This window comes from Acinonyx jubatus, chromosome C2 (genome assembly GCF_027475565.1).
Source record: "Acinonyx jubatus isolate Ajub_Pintada_27869175 chromosome C2, VMU_Ajub_asm_v1.0, whole genome shotgun sequence".
Lineage (NCBI taxonomy): Eukaryota > Metazoa > Chordata > Mammalia > Carnivora > Felidae > Acinonyx > Acinonyx jubatus.
The window spans coordinates 70,955,252-70,976,194 of NC_069384.1; the positions used below are offsets into that span (position 1 = coordinate 70,955,252).

Here is a 20,943-nt window from a genome sequence, read left to right on the forward strand (position 1 = left end):
TACACATTCAGGGGCACCTGGGTGGCTCAGTCAGTTAAGCATCTGACTTCGGTTCAGGTCAGGATCTTGCAGTTCATGGGTTCAAGCCCCGTGTCAGGCTCTATGCTGACAGCTCAGAGCCTGGAGCCTGCTTCAGATTCTGTGTCTCCCTCTTTCTCTGCCCCCTCCTGCTCACGCGCACGTGCTCTCTCTTTCACAAAAATAAATATTAAAAAAAATTATTTTTAAGATAAGGAAGGGAAAATGAAAAAAAAAATCACTATCACGTAAGAGTACCAATTATATATAAATAAAAGCTACTTTCTACCTATTTTAAACATGTAAAAAATAAAGCTTTTAAAGTACACTAAAATTAATTTTATTACAATATATATTATTTACATAGGCACATAAAACTGTATGTAAAATCTAAACTTGAAAACACAGCAGAGAATTTTTCCAAAAAAGAATAACCATTTAGGGCACCTGGGTGGCTCAGTTGGTTAAATGCCCGACTCTTGGTTTGGACTCAGGTCATGATCTCATGGTTTGTTAAGATCGAGCCACATGTTGGGCTCCACGCTGACAGCCTAGAGCCTGTGTGGGATATTCTCTCTCTCTGCTCCTCCCTCTCTCTCAAAGTAAATAAATAAACTTAAAAACAAAAAGGGTAACTATTTAGCACCTACCTTGCTTATCTCCTCTTCATATTCTCTTCTCAATTCCCCAGGTTTACTTAACAAGCGAACTGGCTGATAGTCATCAACTGTTAGAGATCAAGGAAGAAAACAATGTTATAAGCAACAAAGAATTTTATGGCTAGCTTTGGTCTTTCATTAAACCTATATTAACCTGAAAATGTGATATTAAATGTACAATTATTAACAGTTATAGCAGTATCTTCTCTACAGAATTCCATTTTAAAAGAAAAGTCCATAGATTTTCTGGTTCAAAATGGCACATAAGTACATATACTTAACTCCTGTCCTAGAATCTGTTAAAATAACAGTGAAAGCAGTTTTAAAAAGTAATCCTACAACAGCAAAGAGATTAGGGGAAGGGTCCATCAGTAAAAAAGAAACTTTAATAAATTTCTACAAAATGGGAGGTCGATATAAAAGAGGTGACTTATATAGCAGAATGAAGAAAAATGCAACCCTTGGAAGTGCGAGACCTGCCCCATATACCTGAAAGGCAGCTCAGGCTCAAAACCACAACGCATAATAGAGACCAGAATGAATGAGTGTAGGACAGGAAATTCAAAGTTTATAATCTGTTAAATCAGAATACTTGGTTGGTAGGCATTTCTTCCTAGATATTAAGTGTACATATCAAACAAAAGTTATTTTTTAAAGAAACTAAATTGTCTGGACAGAGCCAGTGCAGCTAATATGAGAGGTGATGACCAAGAGCAAAGCCCTCTAAAATTTGGCACTCAGGGACAGCAAAGCATAATGGCCAGGTTTAACCTCAAACATTATCTGCCAGTCACCAATGCCAATGTATGCACAAGGAGTTTTATTCTAGGGCCTCATTTTTAAATATGAAAGCAAAACCAAGAATCATCAGACGTTTCAAACAAATCTACAGGACTACAGAAACACTAAGATGCAAAGAAGGAAAAAATAATCTTGAGTTGAATCCAGAAAAAGAGAACACAACTGCTTATTTACAGGGGCAGCTGTTACTCAACTCCAGCTGACTACTGCCACCAGGAAACTTAGGTCTGTCTTTGTTATATTTTCTGATTTTTTCAAGACAATCCAGAAATCTATATGTTAGTGTAAAATCTCTAAATTTTAAATGTTGGCACTGAATGGGTAACAGAAAACATGTCTGTAGCCTTTACATGGCTTGCAGGCCAGTAGTTTGCAAATTCTGCAACAGAGGAACTAAAAACAGTAATGCAACTCCATTACCAGTAGCAAAGAAGTATACTAAATTCTTATTTTAGCTGCTGACGAGGATTCATCTGAGACAATACAGTGGGAAATACAGGAGAGAGAAGTGTAAGGCTCCTGAAAAATTAGTAGGGGTTATAGACAAAGCGCAAGAAGCCAGGAGGGACAGCACTTTAATTATAGCATTTCTAATAAAGGAGACACGGTATGTGTAGAGAGGTAGTGTAATATCAGATGTGACAGCTTAGGTGGTGGGCACACTTTTTCTGTAAAGGGCAAGATAATAAATATTTTATGCTTTGTGGGCAATGCAGCCTTTGTTGCAGTAATTCAACTCTTGCCACTGTAAGCGCAAAAGGAATCATTGACATAGATGAGTACAGTGCCTCTGTTCTAAAAACACTTCATTTACAAAAAGAGATGTGGGCCAAATTTGGCCTGTGGATGACAAAGTTCTCAGAAATGGTGTGTGTGTGTGTGTGCGCGCACATAAGCGCACATGTGCGGTGGTGGTGTGAACATTAAACAAGTGTAGGCAACTGGAAAAGGAAAACTGTTTCCTTTTATCATTAAAGGAGTTCACTTAATAAAGAATAAAAATAGCCAGAATATTATGAAAATTAAAAGACAACCCATAGAATGGAGGAAAATATTTGCAAATCATAGATCTGATAAGGCATTAATATAGAGAATATACAAAGAACTCCAACAACTGAACAACACAAAACAAGCTCAGTTAAAAACATGGGCAAAGGACTTCAACAGATTTTTTTTTTCCAAAAAATATGCAAATGGCCAACAAGCACATTAAAAGATGCTCAATATCACTAGTCATTAGGGAAATGCAAATCAAAACCACAAAGAGATACCACTTCATACCCAGTAGGGTGGCTATTATAAAACAAAATAGTAAGTGTTGACAAGCAGATGGGGAAACTGAAATCCTGGTGCACTGCTGGTGGAAATGTAAAATGGTACAGCCCCTATGGAAAACAATATGGTGGTTGCTCAAAAGAATTAAACAGAATTACCATAGGACCGAGGAATTCCTTTTTGGGTACACAGTCAAAAGGGTTGAAAGCAGGAACTCAAACAGATACTTGTACACCAATGTTCACGGCAACATTATTCACAACAGCCAAAAGTGGAAGTAATCCAAGCATTTATCAACAGATAAATGGATAAATAAAATGTGGTAAATACATACAGTGGAATATTACTGTCATAAAATGGAAGCCAATTCTGATACATGCTATAACAAGGATGAACCATGAAGATACTATGCTAAGTGAAATAAGTCAGACACAATAGGACAAACACCCACTATAATGTTACTTACACAAGATACCTGGAGTACTCAAATCTGACATAAGTAGAATGGTGGATGCCAGGGGTTAGAGGAAGGGGGAATTGGGGAATTATTGTTTAATGGGTACAGTTTCAATTGGAGAAGATGAAAAAGTTCTAGAGATGGATGGTGGTGATGGTTGCACACCAATGTGACTGTACTCAATGCTGCTGAACTGTGCACTTAAAAATAATTAAAATGGTAAATTCTGTTATCTGTATTTTACCACACACACACAAAAAAAACCCAGTAACAAGAAGAAGCAAAACTTCTGTTAAAAAGAAAACCACGGAATGATGGCTTGTTTCCTTCCACTTAGAGAGTCGCATGCTCTTTGTGGTCATTTTGTAGAATAAAGACCATCTTGGATAATCACCCATTGTTAATCTTGTGTGGCAACATTGGATTTTTACTTAAAGATTTAAAATGGCTTTTCAGGGAGCACATGGATGGCTCAGTCGGTAGAGTGTCCAACTCGACTTTGGCTCAGGTCATAATCCCAGGGTGGTGGGATCAAGACCCATGTGGGGCTCTGTGCTGAGTGTGGAGCTTGCTTGAGATTCTCTCTCTCTCTCCCTCTTCCCCCTCTTCCCTGCTTGTGTGCTCTCTCCCTCCTCTAAAATAAAATAATAAATAATAAATAAATAAATAAATAAATAAATAAATAAATGTAAAATGGCTTTGGAATAAACACAAAAAAAGAAAAGAAAAGAAAAAAAGAAAAAACACAGAGGAGCCATAATGGAGTCACTAAAGGCCCCACATCAGTAAATCAAGATTTAATATCTAACCTAAGTTCAGCTTCAACCCCCTCAAACGTAACCTTTAACTACCCAAACTGTAATTTCCTGTAAGCAGTATCCTGAGAGACCCCTTCCTTCTTAGGAGGACAACTTTGCCTAAACACTGCAGTCCTTGCTAATAAATTGTGGTGTTCTTTAAAATTTTTTTAATGTTTATTTTTTATTGAGAGAGAGAGAGTGCACATGCGTGAGAACGCGCAGAGGAGGGGCAGAGAGAGAGAGGGAGACACAGAATCTGAAGCAGGCTCCAGGCTCTGAGCTGTCAGCATAGAGCCCAATACAGGGCTTGAACTCATAGACGGTGAAATCATGACCTAAGCAGATTTCAGACGCTTAACCGACTGAGCCACCCAGGCATCCCTGGTTTTTTTGTTTGTTTGTTTAATGCCTCTTCTCTGCCTTTCCTTTCCTGCAGCTCAGTGGAGCTCTCCACTGTTGGTTAGATGAGATGCTGCCTGATTCATGAATCATTGAATAAAGTCAATTAGATCTTCAAATTTACTTGGTTAAATTTTTTTAAATGCTTCTGTATGATGACAAACATCACAAAATTAAAAACAAACAACAAACTGGGAGAAGTTATTTGCAAATACATAAATCAATAGAGATTTAATGTCCAGAATATAACAAGAACTTTTACAGATTAAGAAAAAACACTACATTAATGGACAAAGAAACATACAATTTACAAAAGATGCTTAACTACTCTATAGTAAGCAGAGAGAACTGTAATTTAAAAAACAAAACAAAACAGAGGTGCCTGGGTGGCTCAGTCGATTAGGTGTCTGACTTCAGCTCAGGTCATGCATGATCTCACGGTTTGCAGGTTCGAACCCCACATCAGGGTGTCTGCTGTCAGCTCTCTCTGCCCCTCCCCAACTTGTGCATGCTCCCTCTCTCAAAAAGAGGGAAAAAAAAACGGAACTACTGAGACTTTTAAAGTTTACTTATTTGTATACAAGGTAAATCTAAACTGAGATCAGTAACTTTCTCAACCAAAGACACAACAAATTAAAATTGTCATAATAGGCTTCTAATGTCCAGGTGCAATTACTTACTATTTCTTAGTTTCTAAGTATATGACGAATTTGAAAAAAAATCAGTTTTATGAGCTAAAACTAGACTATGACAGTCAATTTTTGCCAACTTATCAACACTATGCAATTTTGGTTAACTCAAATTTCTGTTGTGACGCACTCAAATGTTCCCACTGCACTTAATATTGCTGTCTTACAGTGAGTGTTCTTCCTGAGCAGCCAAGATTCATTAAAGGAATTTTATCCCCATACTCTTTATTTTGAAAGAAAAATCCACATTAATCAAAGAACTGAATGTCCAATACTGGACCAAACCCAAAAATAATAAACCTAATGAACAATTAATTAAGCTGTTTATACAAATATTTTTTCATCACTCTATTTGACTCTGCTTACATCTTCATGGAAATAAAGTTTTCTTCTCCTAATTAAATTTGCTCAGCCAATCTTCCTCTGAAGCCTGTAGGGTTCCTTGACTCTTCCTAGTTTCTAGTGGTTTACCAGCAATCTCCAGTGTTCACTGGCTTGTAGATGCGTCATTCCAACTCTCTGTCTTCACACAGTGTTCTCACTGTGGGTTTACTGTGTGTCTGCCTCTGTGTGCAAATTTTCCCTTTTAGAGAGGACACCAGTCATAATGGATTAGGACCCACACTAACGACCTTAACTTGACTACCTCTATAGACGCTATTTCCAAATAAGGTCTGAAGCATTAGGGGCCAGGACTTCAACATCTCTTTTGAGGAGACACAATTCAACATATAACAACGTGTAAATTGTCGTCACTGAAAAACTATAAAACATTACTGAGAGAAATTAAAGAAGACCCAAATAAAGGGAGAAAGAGACTATTTTCATGGGTGCAAGGGCTCTACGTTAAGATGTCAATTCTCCCCAAACTGATCTAAAAATTCAACACAACCCAAATCAACTCCCACTATGCTTTTGGTAGAAACTGACAGGTTGATTAAAATCTACATGAAAATAGAAAGGAGCTAGAATATCCAAACATGAAAAATAATTATAAAGTTGGAGAATTATCACTACATGACTTCAAGACTTTCTATATAGCCACAGTAATCAACAGTGTGAGATTTTTTTTTCTTATAAAGTCTTTTCTAAAACTTTTCTAATGTTTATTTATTTTTGAGAGAGAGAAAGCAAGAGGGAGAGAGATAGAGAGGGAGAGGGGCAGAGAGAGAGGGAGACACAGGATCCGAAGCAGGCTCTGCGCTGACAGCAGAGTCCAATCCAGGGCTTGAACTCATGAATCGTGAGATCATGACCTGGTGCTGAAGTTGGACCCTTAACCGACTGACTGAGCACCTAGGTGCCCCTCAACAGTGTAATTTTAACATTAAAATCAACAAATCAACCAAACAGGCTTGTAAGAAAAGTCTTTTCAACAAAGGTAAAGGAGTAAGTGAAATTCACACAGGAAAAAATTAACCTCAACCCCTATCTCACACAATATTCACAACATTTAGAATGGTCCATAGACCTAAACAGAAAAGCTAAAACTATAAAGCTTTTATTTATTTATTTACGTTTATTTATTTTTGAGAGACAGAGAGAAACAGAGCAGGAGTGGTGGAGGGGCAGAGAGAGGGAGATACAGAATCCAAAGTAGGCTCTAGGCTCTGAGCTGTCAGCACAGAGTCCTATGTGGGGTTTGAAGCCACGAACTGTGAGATCACGACCTGAGCCAAAGCTGGACACTTAACCAACTGAGCCACCCAGGTGTCCCTAAAACTATAAAGCTTTTAGAAAAAACATAGAAATATTTTTATATTACTACAGAAGATAAAGTTTTTCAGAACACAGAAAGTAATAATCATAAAAGGAAAAGTTTATTAATTAGACTTCATGAAAATTAAAAATTTTAGCTCAACAGGGCACCTAGCTGGTTGATTCAGTGCAGTATGCAACTCTTCATCTCAAGGCTGTGAGTGGAGCCCCACATTAGGTGTAGAGTTTACCTTAAAAAATAGATAAATAAAATCTTTTAAAAATTTTTTTAGCTCATCAAGAAGACACCATTAAGAAAATGAATAAGCAAGACACAGCCTGTAAGAAAATATTCACAAAACAACTTGCAAAGTACTGGTATCCAAAATATATAAAGAACTCCTAAAACTTAATAATACAAAGATAAACCTGAGGCAAAAAATTCAGACAGACACTTAATAATGGAATATATATAAATCATCAATAAACAATGAAGATTCAACATCACTAGTCACCAGGAAAATGCTAATTAAAACTACAATGAGATACGACTACAAATCTATCAGTACAGTTAGATAGGTAACACCAAATATTGATGAGCATGTTGTAAATGAACTAAACGTGTCACCTCCTAAATTCTATGTTGAAACTTTAATCCAACTAGATAGTATTTGGAGGTAGAAACTTTGGGAAGTAATTAGGTCAGAAGGGTAGACCCCTCCTGACTGGGATTAGTGCCCTTACAGGAGGCTAATAAACTTAGCTAGCTTTCCACCAGGTAAAGCTATGACCAGGAAGAGGGCTCCCACAAAGAACTCAGACAGTAACTTGATCTTAGACTTCCTAGCTTCCAGAACTGTAAAAAAAATAGATTTCTGTTTAAGCCACCTCGTCTATATACTTCGTTATAGCAGCCCAAACTAAGACAGATGTGCAGAAACCAGAATTTGCAAACATTGTTGCTGGTATTAGACAATAATACAACCATTCTGGAAAATGATAGTTTTTTATATAACTAAGCATATACCTACTCTAAGCAATTTTACTCCTAAGTATTTACCCAAGAAAAAATGAAAACATATGACAACAAAAAAAAAAACAAACTATTATAAGAATCTTCACAGCAACTTTTTTTTTAAATTTTTTAAAAATATTTATTCATTTTTGGAAGACAGAGAGAGACACAGCACAAGCAGGGGTGGGCGGAGAGAGAGGCAGACACAGAATCCAAAGCAGGTTCCAGGCTCCAAGCTATCAGCACAGAGCCTGACACAGGGCTCCAACTCATGAACCACAAGATCATGACCTGAGCCGATGTCGGACGTTCAACTGACAGAGCCAAGCAGGCGCCCCTTTTTTTTTCTTTTTCTTTTTTTTTTTTTTAATAACAGCAACTTTATTCATAAGAGCCAAAACCTGGAAACAGCTGGGACACCATAAACTGGAGAACCACCAACAAAGTATAATACAGTCAAATGGTAGAATGATATTTAAAAATAAAAAGAAATTGGGGTGCCTGGGTGGCTCAGTTGGTTAAACGTCTGACTTTAGCGCAGGTTGTGATCTCATAGCTCGTGAGTTCGAGCCCCACATCAGGCTCTGTGCTGGCAGCTCAGAGCCTGGAGAGCCTGCTTTGGATTCTGTGTCTCCCTCTCTCTTTGCACCAATCCCGCTCACACACTGTCTCTGTCTCTCTCAAAAATAAGCAAACATTAAAAAACAAAAATTTTTTTAAATAAAAAGAAATAAATTACTAGTACCCACAACAAAGATGAATCTCAAATATTATTATACTAAGTAAAAGAATCTTACACTAAAGAATATACAGGGCATGATTACTACTGTGGGTTGAATTGTATCCCCCAAAAAGATACGTTGAAATTCTAATCCCTGTACTCAGAATGGGACCTTATTGGGAAATACTTGTTGTAAACATAATTGAGTTCATACTGGAGTAGGGTGGGCTCTTAATAAAGGAGAGGGACACAGAGAAGAGACAGCAATGTGAAGACAGACACAGCAGGAGAATGCCATATGACTATGGAGGCAGAGATTGGAGTTGTGCAGCAGTAAGCCAAGGAATACCACGAACGGTCAACAACACCCAGAAACTAAAAGAAAGGCATGTAACAGATTCCCCTCTAGAGCCTTCAAGAGAACACGTTCCTGTTGACATCTTGATTTTGGGCCTTTTAGCCTCCAGAACTGTGGGAAAATAAATTTCTGTTAAGCCACCCAGTTTGTGGTACTTTGTTATGTCAACTCTTGTACATTAACAGAATTCCATTTATATGAAGTTCTGGAAAAGGCAAAACTCATCTATGGTGGGGAAAAATAAAAACACTGGTTGACTTGAGGGTAGGGGAAAGATTAACTGGAAAGGACATGACAGTACTTTCAAGGGTAATGGTAATATTCTGTATTTTTATAAGGGTTCATGTTACAAAAGGTTATACCTATGTGAACACTCAATGAAGGTACGATTAAGATTTGCACATTACAAGGGCACCTGGGTGGCTCAGTCGGTTAAGGATCCCGCTCTTGGTTTCAGCTCAGGTCCTGATCTCACGGTTCATGAGTTTGAGCGCTACATCAGGCTCTGTGCTGACAGTGCAGAGCCTGCTTGGGATTCTCTCTTTCCCTCTCTCTCTCTCTCTCTCTCTGCCCCTCCCCTGCTCTCTCTCTCTTAAAATAAATAAATGAACTTAAAAAAAAAAAATACTTGCATATTATATGTAAATTAATATTAAAAGAAAAGTTATAAGCTAACACTGATCTTCAAAATATGTATGCTTACATATTTAAGAGAAAGTGAAATAAATGAAAAAATAAAAAAGACTGACAGGAATAGATGAAAGAGCTGTGACACAGTAAAATATTCTCGTATCTGGTTACAGGTACATGAAAGTTCACTATAAAATGCTTCCAACTTTTTTATATGTTTAAAATCTTTCATAATAAAATGCTGAAAATAGTAAGTATACTACCAAAATTTCTTTGAGAAAAAATAAAAGGAAGAAAGACCAAATGTTGGCAAGAATGTGGTGCAACTACAACTCTCATACACTACTGGCAGGAGTATAAATTGGTAAAAGCCACTTTGGAAAACTGGCAATATCTCCTAAGGCTTACCCTACCTGTAACACCCACCAAGGGGTAGTCTTAGGCTTTACTAAACATTCAGACTCCAAAAATGACCACAGGACCACATTTGGCATCAATCTAACAACATGAGAGCAAGGAAGCCAGATATCCTTTCTCCACAGCAGCAAACATTTCTTATGGCAACAATACAGGCATAGGCTCCCCAGAAAGAACATGCTCAGTTACAACGGTCACTATGCTAGAGGAGCACAAAGCACAATATCCCAATCAGTATTTGTAATTCCCTCCAACAGGGAAGCAATTTGTCAATTAGGGATAATTTTTCTCATTAAGCAACGTTGCCTACTAAACATTAACATTCTTATCCTCAGGTTTAGGGGAAACAAAACTAGAAATTTAATCAAAGGATGGATTCTCATCTAGCACGGAAAGGATTTATTTTCACTCATACTCTGTGGCCCCGAATTCCATTCTTTTGCACTCTCCCAAAAATAAATATTAAAAAAAATGTAAGTATAAAAATACTCATGGTAGCACTATTCATAACAGCCTAAAATGCCTAATGTCAATGGACATAAAATTTTTCATTGCTTTTACTATTTAATATCCACACAACATAGTACCATACAGCAAAGAAAATAAAGAAACCCCAATCACATGGACCAATCTCACCAATATAATGGTGAGCTAAAGATACAAGGGGATTCCTTTTTTTAAAAAAAATTTTTTTAACATTTATTTATTTTTGAGAGAGCATGAGCGGGGGACACAGAATTCAAAGCAGGCTCCCGGCTCTGAGCTGTCGGCACAGAGCCCGATGCAGGGCTGTAACTCACGAACACGAGATCATGACCTGAGCCAAAGTCGGATGCTTAACTGACTGAGCCACCCATGCACCCCAAGATTCCTTTTTTTTTTTAAAGTACGGAGCCCAACGTGGGGCTTGAACTTATGACCCTGACATCAAGACCTGAACTGAGATCAAAAGTCAGACACTTAACTGACTGAGCCACACAGGCACCCCACAAGATACCATTTTTTAAAAGGTTCAGAAATAGGTAAAAGCAATCTACGGTGTTACACATCACAATAGTAGTTACAGGAATGGTGAGCGAACAGAGACTGCAAGGGGGCCACAAGGAGGACTTAGGAGTTTTGGGAAAGTTCTAGGTCTTGACCGGAATGCTGGTTACATATACATTTTCACTTTGAAAATTCACTGAACTGCAAATTTATGATTTATATACTTTTGTATATACGTTACAAATTTCAAAAAAATTTACATGAAAAACAAAGAAGGATCAGCTTCCAGAACAGTAAAGTAAAGATCTGCAGACCTGTTTTTCAATCGGAGAAAGGTATAAATCACTGGTCATATAAAATGCCTTGAAATTGCCCTAAGAGCATACAGCAAAGAAATACTTCCAAAAATTTTTTACTATATCTCAGTAAGAAAAGTGAGAATCTGTGGCACTTGAGCCATATAAGAGGGAGGCTGTGCCAAGGCAGGGCTCCCAGTCTCCCCAGCTCCTGGTGAAGAGCCACAGCAACCCTCCAGGAGGAACAAACTGCCAGCATTTATCCTTTCCAGCTCACTGTTGCAGAGACTGAATTCCAGGTGAGTGGACCTGAGAGACTGTGGGCTACCTTCCTCTATTCACTTCCCACTCACAGAAGGGAAACATGACCCCAGGCACAGCAGGTAGAGAATACTAGGGCCCCATCACCCTCATCACAACTCACTCATAGGGCAAAGGTTCTAGGGCAGGCAAGCCAAGACTGGAGGCTACTGTCTGCCTACTAGCCTATTCACAAAGAGAGAAGTAAGCCATCGTCTCTGCTTCCTGCTCTAGAGCAGTGACTCAGATTTTTGCCCAGGGAAAGAGGCAGGCCATAAGAACCGAGAGCTCCAAAGATCTCCCTCAAAGAAAATGACTTTATATAGAAGAGAATGTGGAGAATTTCAAGCATAAGGGCATTCTTGAAAATAACATCAGTTTTAGTGGTAAAGCACTTAAGGCTGATGGAGTGCTGCCAACAAAATGGCAGAACAGGCAGTTCCAAGCTCTCATCCCTCCACAAAAACATTAAAAAACAAGCAGAAACTATCAGTGCCAATATTGTCAGAACTCTGGAAAACAATCAAAGGTTAACAGCAGCCAAGAAAATGATGAACCAAGAAAAAGGCAACTTCAAAATAGTAGGAAAGTTTTGTGGCAGTTTTACTCTCTCCCCACCTCCTCCTCAGTACAGTGGCAGTCTTGAAGAAGGAAACCCACATTCCTAGAATGGGACACTGGTCCCTGGTTCTGGAGGAGGTGCAGCAGACCCAAGGCAAGACACATGTTTGGAAGACATGTGAGAAGACTCCAAACTTTCACCTTGGGCTGATCCCTAGGCTCAATATAAGCCTGGCTAAGTGTTGAAGGTCCAAACTTCATCTTGGTCTGATCCCTAGGCTCAGTGCAAGCCTGGCTAAGTGCTGAAGGACCATCTTGGCACTGAGCCCATGTTCCAAGACAAAAAGGCACTTTTTTGTTTCATTTCTTTTTGTTGTTGTTTTTTAGCTCCTGAAATTCAAGGAAATCTGTCAAAACACTAAGTGAGCACAAGTTAAGGCACAGAGACTTAGGTGACCATACACAAGGAGGTACAGTCCTTGCAAAAATAGTTTGGGAAAGTTAGCAAACCAATGAACTGTTACAGCTTTCAACAATAAAAAAAAAAAAAAAAAAAGGTAAACTCTGGGGAAAGGGAAGAATCTGACTTTCAGGGTCACCATAGTGTAATATTCAAATGCCCAATATTCTAAAACAAATAAACAAACAAACAAAAAACACAAGGCATACAAGGAAACAAGAAAGAGTATGGATGATTCATAGGAACAAAATAAATTAACAGAAACCATTCTTGGGGAAGTCCAGACATCAGACTTACTAGTTAAAAACTTTAAAACAGCCATCTTATCAACAAATGGCACTAGGAATGCTGGATATCCACATGTAAAAAAAATGAAATTAAACCCTTACCCTGTATCATATAAAAAAACTTAACTCAAAGCAGATTAAAGACCTAAAACTATAAAGTTCCTAGAAGAAAACAGGGAAAAAACTCCATGATATTGAAACTTAGCAATGATTTGTTGGATATGACACCAAACCACAAACAACAAAAGCAAAAATAGACATATAGGACTATATCAAACTACATAATCAGAGTGAAATGGCAACCTATGGAATGGGAGAAAATATTTGCAAATCATACCTGATAAGGAGTTAACATCCAGAATAAATAAAGAACACTATCAACTCAACAACAAAAAATAAACCAATTAAAAATAAGCAAAGGACTAGAATAAACATCTCTCCACAGAAGATATACAAATGGCCAATAACACATGAAAAGATGTTCAACATCATCAGTCATTAGGGAAATGAAAATCAAAACCACAATGAGATAGCATCTCATACTCATTAGGATGGCTTTATCTAAAAAAAAAAAACAAAACAAAAACAGAAAGTAAGGGTAACAAAGTGTTGACAAGAATGTGGAAAAACGAAGGGGGGGATTTAAAAAAAAAAAAGAATGTGGAAAAACGAAAGAGTCCTTGCATATTGCTGGTGGGAATGTAAAACAGTGCAGTTGCTATGGAAAAGAGTATGGCAGTTCCTCAAAAAAAATGCATATAGTTAGCATATGACCCAGCAATTCCTTTCTGGGTACATACTCAAAGGAGTTGAAAGCAAGAACTTAAAAAATATTTGTATCCAATGTTCACAGCAGCATTACTCACAACAGCCAAAAGGTAGAAGTAACCCAAGTGTCACTGATGAATAAACAAAATGTGGTAAATACATTCAATGGAATATTATTTAGCCATAGAAAGGACTGAAATTCTAACACATGCTACAACATGGATGAAGCTTGAAGACATTTAAGTGAAATGAACCAGATACAAAAGGACAAATACTTACTAAGATATCAAAAATGGTCAAATTCAGAGACAGAAAGTAGAATTATGGTTAAAAGGACTGGAAGGAGAAGGAACTGGGGAGTTATTGTTTAATGGGTATGGAGTTTCAGTTTGGGAAGATGAAACTGGTCTGGAGATGGATGGTGGTGATGATTGTAAACCAGTGTGACCGTACTTAACGGCACTGAAGTGTACACTTAAAAAGAACAGGAATCGGGAGCGCTTGGGTGGCTCAGCTGGTTGGGTGTCTGACTTTGGCTCAGGTCACGATCTCACAGTTGGTGAGTTTGAGCCCCACATCAGGCTTACTGCTGTCAGCCTGTCAGCGCAGAGCCCACTTCAGATCCTGTTCCCCTCTCTCAGCCCCTCCTCTGCTTGTGTTCCCTCAAAAATAAATCTTAAAAAAAAAAAAAGTGGGAATTGTAAATTTTGTTATGCATACTTTACCACAATTAAAAAGACACAGATACTAAGATACCACTTCACACCTACTAGGATGGCTATTTAAAAAAACAACCAAAAAACCAGAAAATAAGTGTTGGTGAGGATGTGGAGAAATTGGAACCATTATACATTGCAGGTGGGAATGCAAAATGGCACAGCACCAGGGAAAAGTTTAGCAGTTCGTCAAAAAGCTAAACGTGGAATTACTACATGATCCAGCACTTCCACTCCTTGGTACGTACACAAAAGAACTGGAAAGAGATTCAAATACTTATACATGAATATTCATATCAGCACTACTTCAAATAGACAAAAAGTGAAAACAACTCAAATGTCCATCAGTGGATGAAGGGATAAACAAAATATAATCCATAAAATGAAAAATTATTCAGATCTAAAAAGGAATGACATACTGATATATGTCACAACTGCGAATAACCTTGGAAACATTTAACTGAAAGAAGCCAGGCACAACAGATCATATATTGTATGAATGCATTTATATGAAATATCTAGAACAAGCAAATTCATAGAGACAGAGTAAATAAAAACTGGGGGTGGAGGGGTGGGGAAGGAGAAGAATGTAGGGTTTTTGCTTAATGGTTAAAGAATCTGGGTGATGACAATGTTTATAGCAGCACTATCAACAACAGCCAAAGTATGGAAAGAGCCCAAACGTCCATTGATGGATGAATGGATAAAGAAGATGTGGTGTATATATATATATATATATATATATATATATATATATACACACATACATACACAGTGGAGTATTACTCAGCAATCAAAAAGAATGAAATCTTGCCATTTGCAACTATGTGGATAGAACTAGAGGGTATTATGCTAAGTGAAATTAGCCAGTCAGAGAAAGACAAATATCATATGACTTCACTCATATGAGGAATTTAAGATACAAAACAGATGAACATAAAGGAAGGGAAACAAAAATAATATAAAAACAGGGAGGGGGACAAAACATAAGAGATTCTTAAATATAGAGAACAAACAGAGGGTTACTAGAGGGGTTGTGGGAGGGGGGGATGGGCTAAACGGGTAAGGGGCATTAAGGAATCTAGTCCTGAAATCATTGTTGCACTAGATGCTAACTCAAATGTAAATTAAACAATAAATAAATTTAAAAAAAAAAGAATCTGGGTGATGAAAAACCGGAAACATAGTGGTGATGGTTATACACTGTAAAGACAATTTATGCCATTGACCTGTAACTTAAAATGGTTAAAATGGCAAATTTTATGCTATATATATTTTACCACAACTTTGAAAAAACTGATAATACCAAAACCACTTCACTGTACACTTTCTTTTTAAGTGTTTATTGTCTGGGTTTTTTTGTTTTTTGTTTTGTAATCTCTACACCCAACAAGGGGCTCGAACTCATGACCTCAAGAGTTAAGAGTCACAGCCGCAATCTCTATACCCAACAAGGGGCTTGAACTCATGACCTCGAGAGTCGCACCCTCTTCCCACTGAGCCAGCCAGATGCCCCAGAACTGTACAATGTAAATGTATCAATTCTATGTGAATATCTCAATAAAGCTGTTTTAATAAAGTGTAACTACTGTTGAAAACATCATTAAAATGGCAAATTTGTTATACATATTTACCACAATAAAGGTTAACTCCCCCCAAACAAGGCAAGTACACCAGAGCACAGGCACCTTATTCAAAGCCTAGACAAGAAACTGCATGGCTTATTGATCACCTAAGTGCTAAGTGTGCTAGCGTCAAATGTTCAGCTTGGGGCACACAGCTGCTGAGTCTACAGGGTGGAGAGCTTTAAATAAAAATGACTGATCTAGATGGAACTGGTCACTGAAAGCTATTTTATTAGGTTGCATGCTTAAGAGAGGAATTAAATGGAGATGTACAGTCAAGCAGGCTAAAGAAAATACATGAAAGTAAAAGAATCAGCACTACAGCAATCCAGTACCTTCTATACTTCTCATGTTGCTGTACTGACTACTGCTGATCTGTGGATATTTATGTAACTTTCACACGACTGAAGGCCTATGTGGGCCATTCTTGTGGGTTTGTTTGTTTCTTTGTTTTCATTTTTAACACCAATTGAACGCAGCCTGGGCATTATTACAATGAACACAATCTTGCTATCGACTTCAATCAACATTTTGGGGCCCATGCAACCCAAACCGGGGAGAAAAAAATTAGACAAATATTAGTCGGTTTCTTTTTAATCCTTTTCTCAAATGGATTAGTGGTAATTCACTTAAAGAATTTTGAGTTTCACACAACAAACACGCGGGGTTTTACTCACCGATCTCCTCTGATTCCTGCCCAGAGACTCTAAGCTTGCATTCCTTTGGATAGTGTTTTTGGATTATCTCCCACAGTTCCATGTTGACAAGAGAATTTCTTCGGGTGTGATACCGGGTCCACGAAGAGACCCGGCGGCGACAGAAAGGACAGCATAAACTTGCCTTTTCGACAGTCGATTGGAAGCAGGGATTACAGAGCGTGTGGTTACAAGGCAGTGTTATGGGCTCAATTAGGATTTCCACACAGATGCGGCACTGACATTCCGACAAGGAAGGGATGGCGTTTTGAGTCACAGCCATTTTAATATGCTAACAAGGCATATTCAGCATCAGTACCTGAAAGAGAAAGAGTCTCATTTCCGTCCCAACTACGGAGAAACAGAATTAACAGTTTTGTGTTTAAATATTTTGCCCAGCTGCGTATCAGAATTCAGAGACTGGGAACATCACACAGCGTCCCGAAATAAAAAGGCACCCTGTGATCCAGGTAAACAGTACTACCCTGGAAGGCGGCGTATTTGTCCATGTTTCAGACAAACGTCGGGTAAGGAAAGGAACGTTTTCGTCGGGAAACCTAGACATTAACCCAACCTTTGTGAGGGCTGACTGTGGGCTCCAGCTCTCCCGCGCGGCGGGAGGTACGCGCCCAATTGCCCTCCTCCCTCTTACCAGCTGAGGACGCTCCCTTAGCTCAGCACAGCCAAGCCCGAGACCGCCCAGGCGCGAAGGTACGGGGCCTCAACTCCGAGGAACGCCGTTTCCGCCCAGACGCCGGGCTGCGCGGGAGTAGGACTTCCGTTTTACCGTTGCTGTGGGGGCAGCACGCGAGACCCCACGTTCCAGCTTTCGTGTACCGGGAGCGGTTTCCCAGCGCTCTGAACCCACACTCCCCTTTCCTCGGTCAGCCAAAAAGCCTAATCTTTGCAGTCGTGCTGTAGCAACCCGACGAGGGCTGGTGACGTCACAACTGCTCACCCAAACGGGCCCTCCCACCCAGAGAACAGCCCTAGAGCGGACACATCTGACGTTCGGCTGGGTGGGACTTCCGGGTCCTGTGCGCGCCTCCCGCCCAGTCCCGCTCTCTTCGGCCCCGCAGAGGGTCCGCCCCTTGCGTTGCAGTCCCTTTCGCTCCAGCTGGAGCGAAGACCTACCATCCCCTAGAGCTATGTGCGCCCGGAGGCTGCGGAAACCGGGAGGGTCGCGAGGTTGGTCCCTGGCAGAAAAAGGGAAACCTCAAGACAAATGAAAGACCCAACAGTAATTTTAAAAATTCTTCCCTCTTCTTTTTAAAATTTTCTCAGACTACTTGTCTGTTTCTACCTTGTACCAAGCCTCTTAGGTCGCTTTCTAGAGTTCTGAGGAAGGCATCTCGGAGGTTGATCTCCTAGAAAGATTGTGGTCAGAGAATCCGCAGATTTGCTCCAATTTAACACGCACTGACACTTCCTTCTCTAACCCACCCCTTCTTCAGTCTGAGGCCCAGAGAGGTTGTTTTAAGTTTGCCTTCCCTTCTAAGTATTGTCCAAAACCGACTTCTGTGCTCTGGGGCCGAATTATGTTTGTACATGATTACTTTGCCTAGGAAAGGAGGCAGCAGGCTAATGCCTCCAGGACTGCAAGCCTGCCCAGGGTAAGAGGCTGAGAGGGTTCGACAAGAAAATACAGAATCTAAGCAGTAGCTAAAGGAATCTGATCCGTGCTGCCCGCCACGTTCCACAGGTGTTCAAAGTCGTCTCATAACTAGTGCTGCCATCGGCCATCCAAGGCTCCTTACTAAGTGTCAACACATCGATATCCACTTCTTGGAACAAAAGATTCTACAGAAAAACAAGTGAAGGGGGGAGGGGTCTTCAAGAATGAGGAAGAGAAAAATGTGTTCCGTTTAAAGTCAAGTCTTGCATTAGTGTGTCCATCTTCACTTCCATCCACTTTGACATTTCTATAGCGGTTTCATAAGGGCTTGGAAAACACTGCAGGGCGGCCTCGATCCTGGGGCTTAGCTGTCATGTGCATCATTTATGATATATTCCCGTATTATTAAATTTCAATCTAGAACAATCAAAATTACAAAGCAGGTAAAAAATAATATTTTATGCATTTTAAAATAAGTTTTTCCACGTTGGTATTAAGTTATTGTGCTTATTGTATTGAATCCTACTGTATTGAATTCTATGCAAAAAGTAAATTTTGGCTAGGAAAATGAAGGGGATTAAATAGACTGATACCTGTTATCTAAGAACCAAGTCTAGAGACAGAAAATATGATGGTTGCCAAGGGCTGGGAGAGTTGTTTAATGGGTACAGAGTTTGTTTTCAGATGGATGGTGGTGATGGTCGCACAAAATTATGAATGTGTATGATACACTGAACTGTACACTTAAAAACGGTTCAGATGGTAAATTCTATGTGTTTTACCACAATAAGAAAAATTTTGAAAACCAACCAAAACAAGGCCTGAGTTTTTTGAGGAAATGTTACATAGATGTGGAGAAAGAGAAAAAAAAATCACTGTGCATGAATATAGTCTTTAAGGTCTTTTGGGTTTGCTGAGGTCATTCAGGTGGCGACATGTTTTCTGGATGGAGCCAAAGCAAGGAGGTTGTAGGTCCTTGGTAGAGAGCTTTGGGAGCTTTTGTTTTGTTTTAATGAGAATTCAGAAACTTTTGTTTGTCATCCAGTTGTCCATGGTATCAACACCTTAGCCTGCAATTCCAGGCTCTCTGATAGGTCCTGTGGAATCTCCCATTATTCTCTTAAACATTAAACCATGATCTATATTCCCTGTCATCCAAATCTTGTGCTTTCAGGCCATTGTTTGAAATCATAATTCATCCTAATGAGTTACTTTGTTGCTTTGCCTACTTGAAGGATCACTTCAATGTACTTCCTCCAGGAAATACCCATAGTATTTCTCAATCACATAGTGATAAGCCTCCCAAACTCACCCAATCATATATTGCCTAGTAATAGTGGTTTTTATTGTAGTCTTATTATTTAACTCTTGCCTTTGATTTTTTTGGTTATTTTTATTTTTATTTTTATTTTTTTAATTTTTTTTAACGTTTATTTATTTTTGAGACAGAGAGAGACAGAGCATGAACGGGGGAGGGGCAGAGAGAGAGGGAGACACAGAATCGGAAGCAGGCTCCAGGCTCTGAGCCATCAGCCCAGAGCCCGACACGGGGCTCGAACCCACGGACCGCGAGATCGTGACCTGAGCTGAAGTCGGACGCTTAACTGACTGAGCCACCCAGGCGCCCCTTTTTGGTTATTTTTAGACAGTGAGGAGGGGAGCGAGCAGAGAGAGAGAGAGGGGGAGGGAAAATCTCCAGCATCCTCCATGATCGATCCCACAACTCCAGGATCATGCATGACCTGAGCCAAAATCAAAAGTCAGATGCCCAACCAACTGGACTGAGCCACCCAGGTACCCCTGCATTTTGATTTCTATGTTCAGGTACTTATGTCAGGTATAATGGATATATTTTATGTGCTTCTTCAGATTTCCTTGTTCTTGTCTACTTTCTGGGCCCACAGTCACAGTCCCTTGCTCTGTCTGGAGCTGAGCAGTTACATTTCTAGAGTCTCTGGCTCTTCCTATCACTTCTGGACTCTAGGGAAACACTGTACTGAACAATGCAGGCACCGGCTTCCAAATGCCTGCTGGGAGGGCTTAGATGGTGCATCCTGGAAGTATGGGCAGCGGCGGGGGTGGGGGAGGTCATTCCCCATGGAACAAACTTTGACCAACTGAAAACAATAGACTAAGTGAGCATGACAGAGAAATTCCCTTTCCATCTTTCTTCCAAGGCATGGTTTCTCCAAACAATGTGTCTGGAGAAGGACAAGACTGAGGGCATTTTTTAAAAGATGTTAAGTAATCTCTACACCCAACGTGGGGCTCAAACTTACAACCTTGAGATCAAGAGTCTCATGCTCTACCAACTAAGCCAGCCAGGCACCCCAACACTGAGTGCATTTATCTACCAAGGACGCTTCTGTGTCTCATGGCCCATTTTCAAGGAGGGGTCAGCAAGGTAACATCATTTTGTATTATTTCGAATCCTCTGCCTAATTTGTATCTCCCAGGGTGCCTGGGTGGCTCAGTCTGTTAGGCGTCTGACTTTAGCTTAGGTCATAATCTCACAGTTCATGCGCTCGAGCCCCGTGTCAGGCTCTGTGCTGACAGCTCAGATTCAGCTCAGCCTGTTTCAGATTCTGTATCTCCCTCTCTCTGACCTTCCCCTGTTCATGCTCTGTCTCTCCCTGTTTCAAAAATAAATAAAACGTTAAAAAATTTTTTTTAAATAAATAAAGAAGTGTAAAAAA

At 39.5% G+C, this 20,943-nt stretch overlaps 1 protein-coding gene across 1 annotated transcript in view; it reads right to left on the reverse strand.

The window, feature by feature from the left end:
* The window catches only part of RNF168 (ring finger protein 168), a 39,222-nt gene extending 21,560 nt beyond the window's left edge, over window positions 1-17,662 (reverse strand). Inside the window, exons 1-3 of the mRNA XM_015085761.3 lie at window positions 17,285-17,662; window positions 16,615-16,951; window positions 669-745 (exon numbers count right to left, since the gene is read on the reverse strand). Of these exons, the coding sequence (XP_014941247.1) occupies window positions 669-745; window positions 16,615-16,915 (378 nt within the window). The 5' untranslated portion in view covers window positions 16,916-16,951; window positions 17,285-17,662. The remainder of the gene's footprint in view (window positions 1-668; window positions 746-16,614; window positions 16,952-17,284) is intronic.
* Window positions 17,663-20,943: the final 3,281 nt, after the last annotated feature.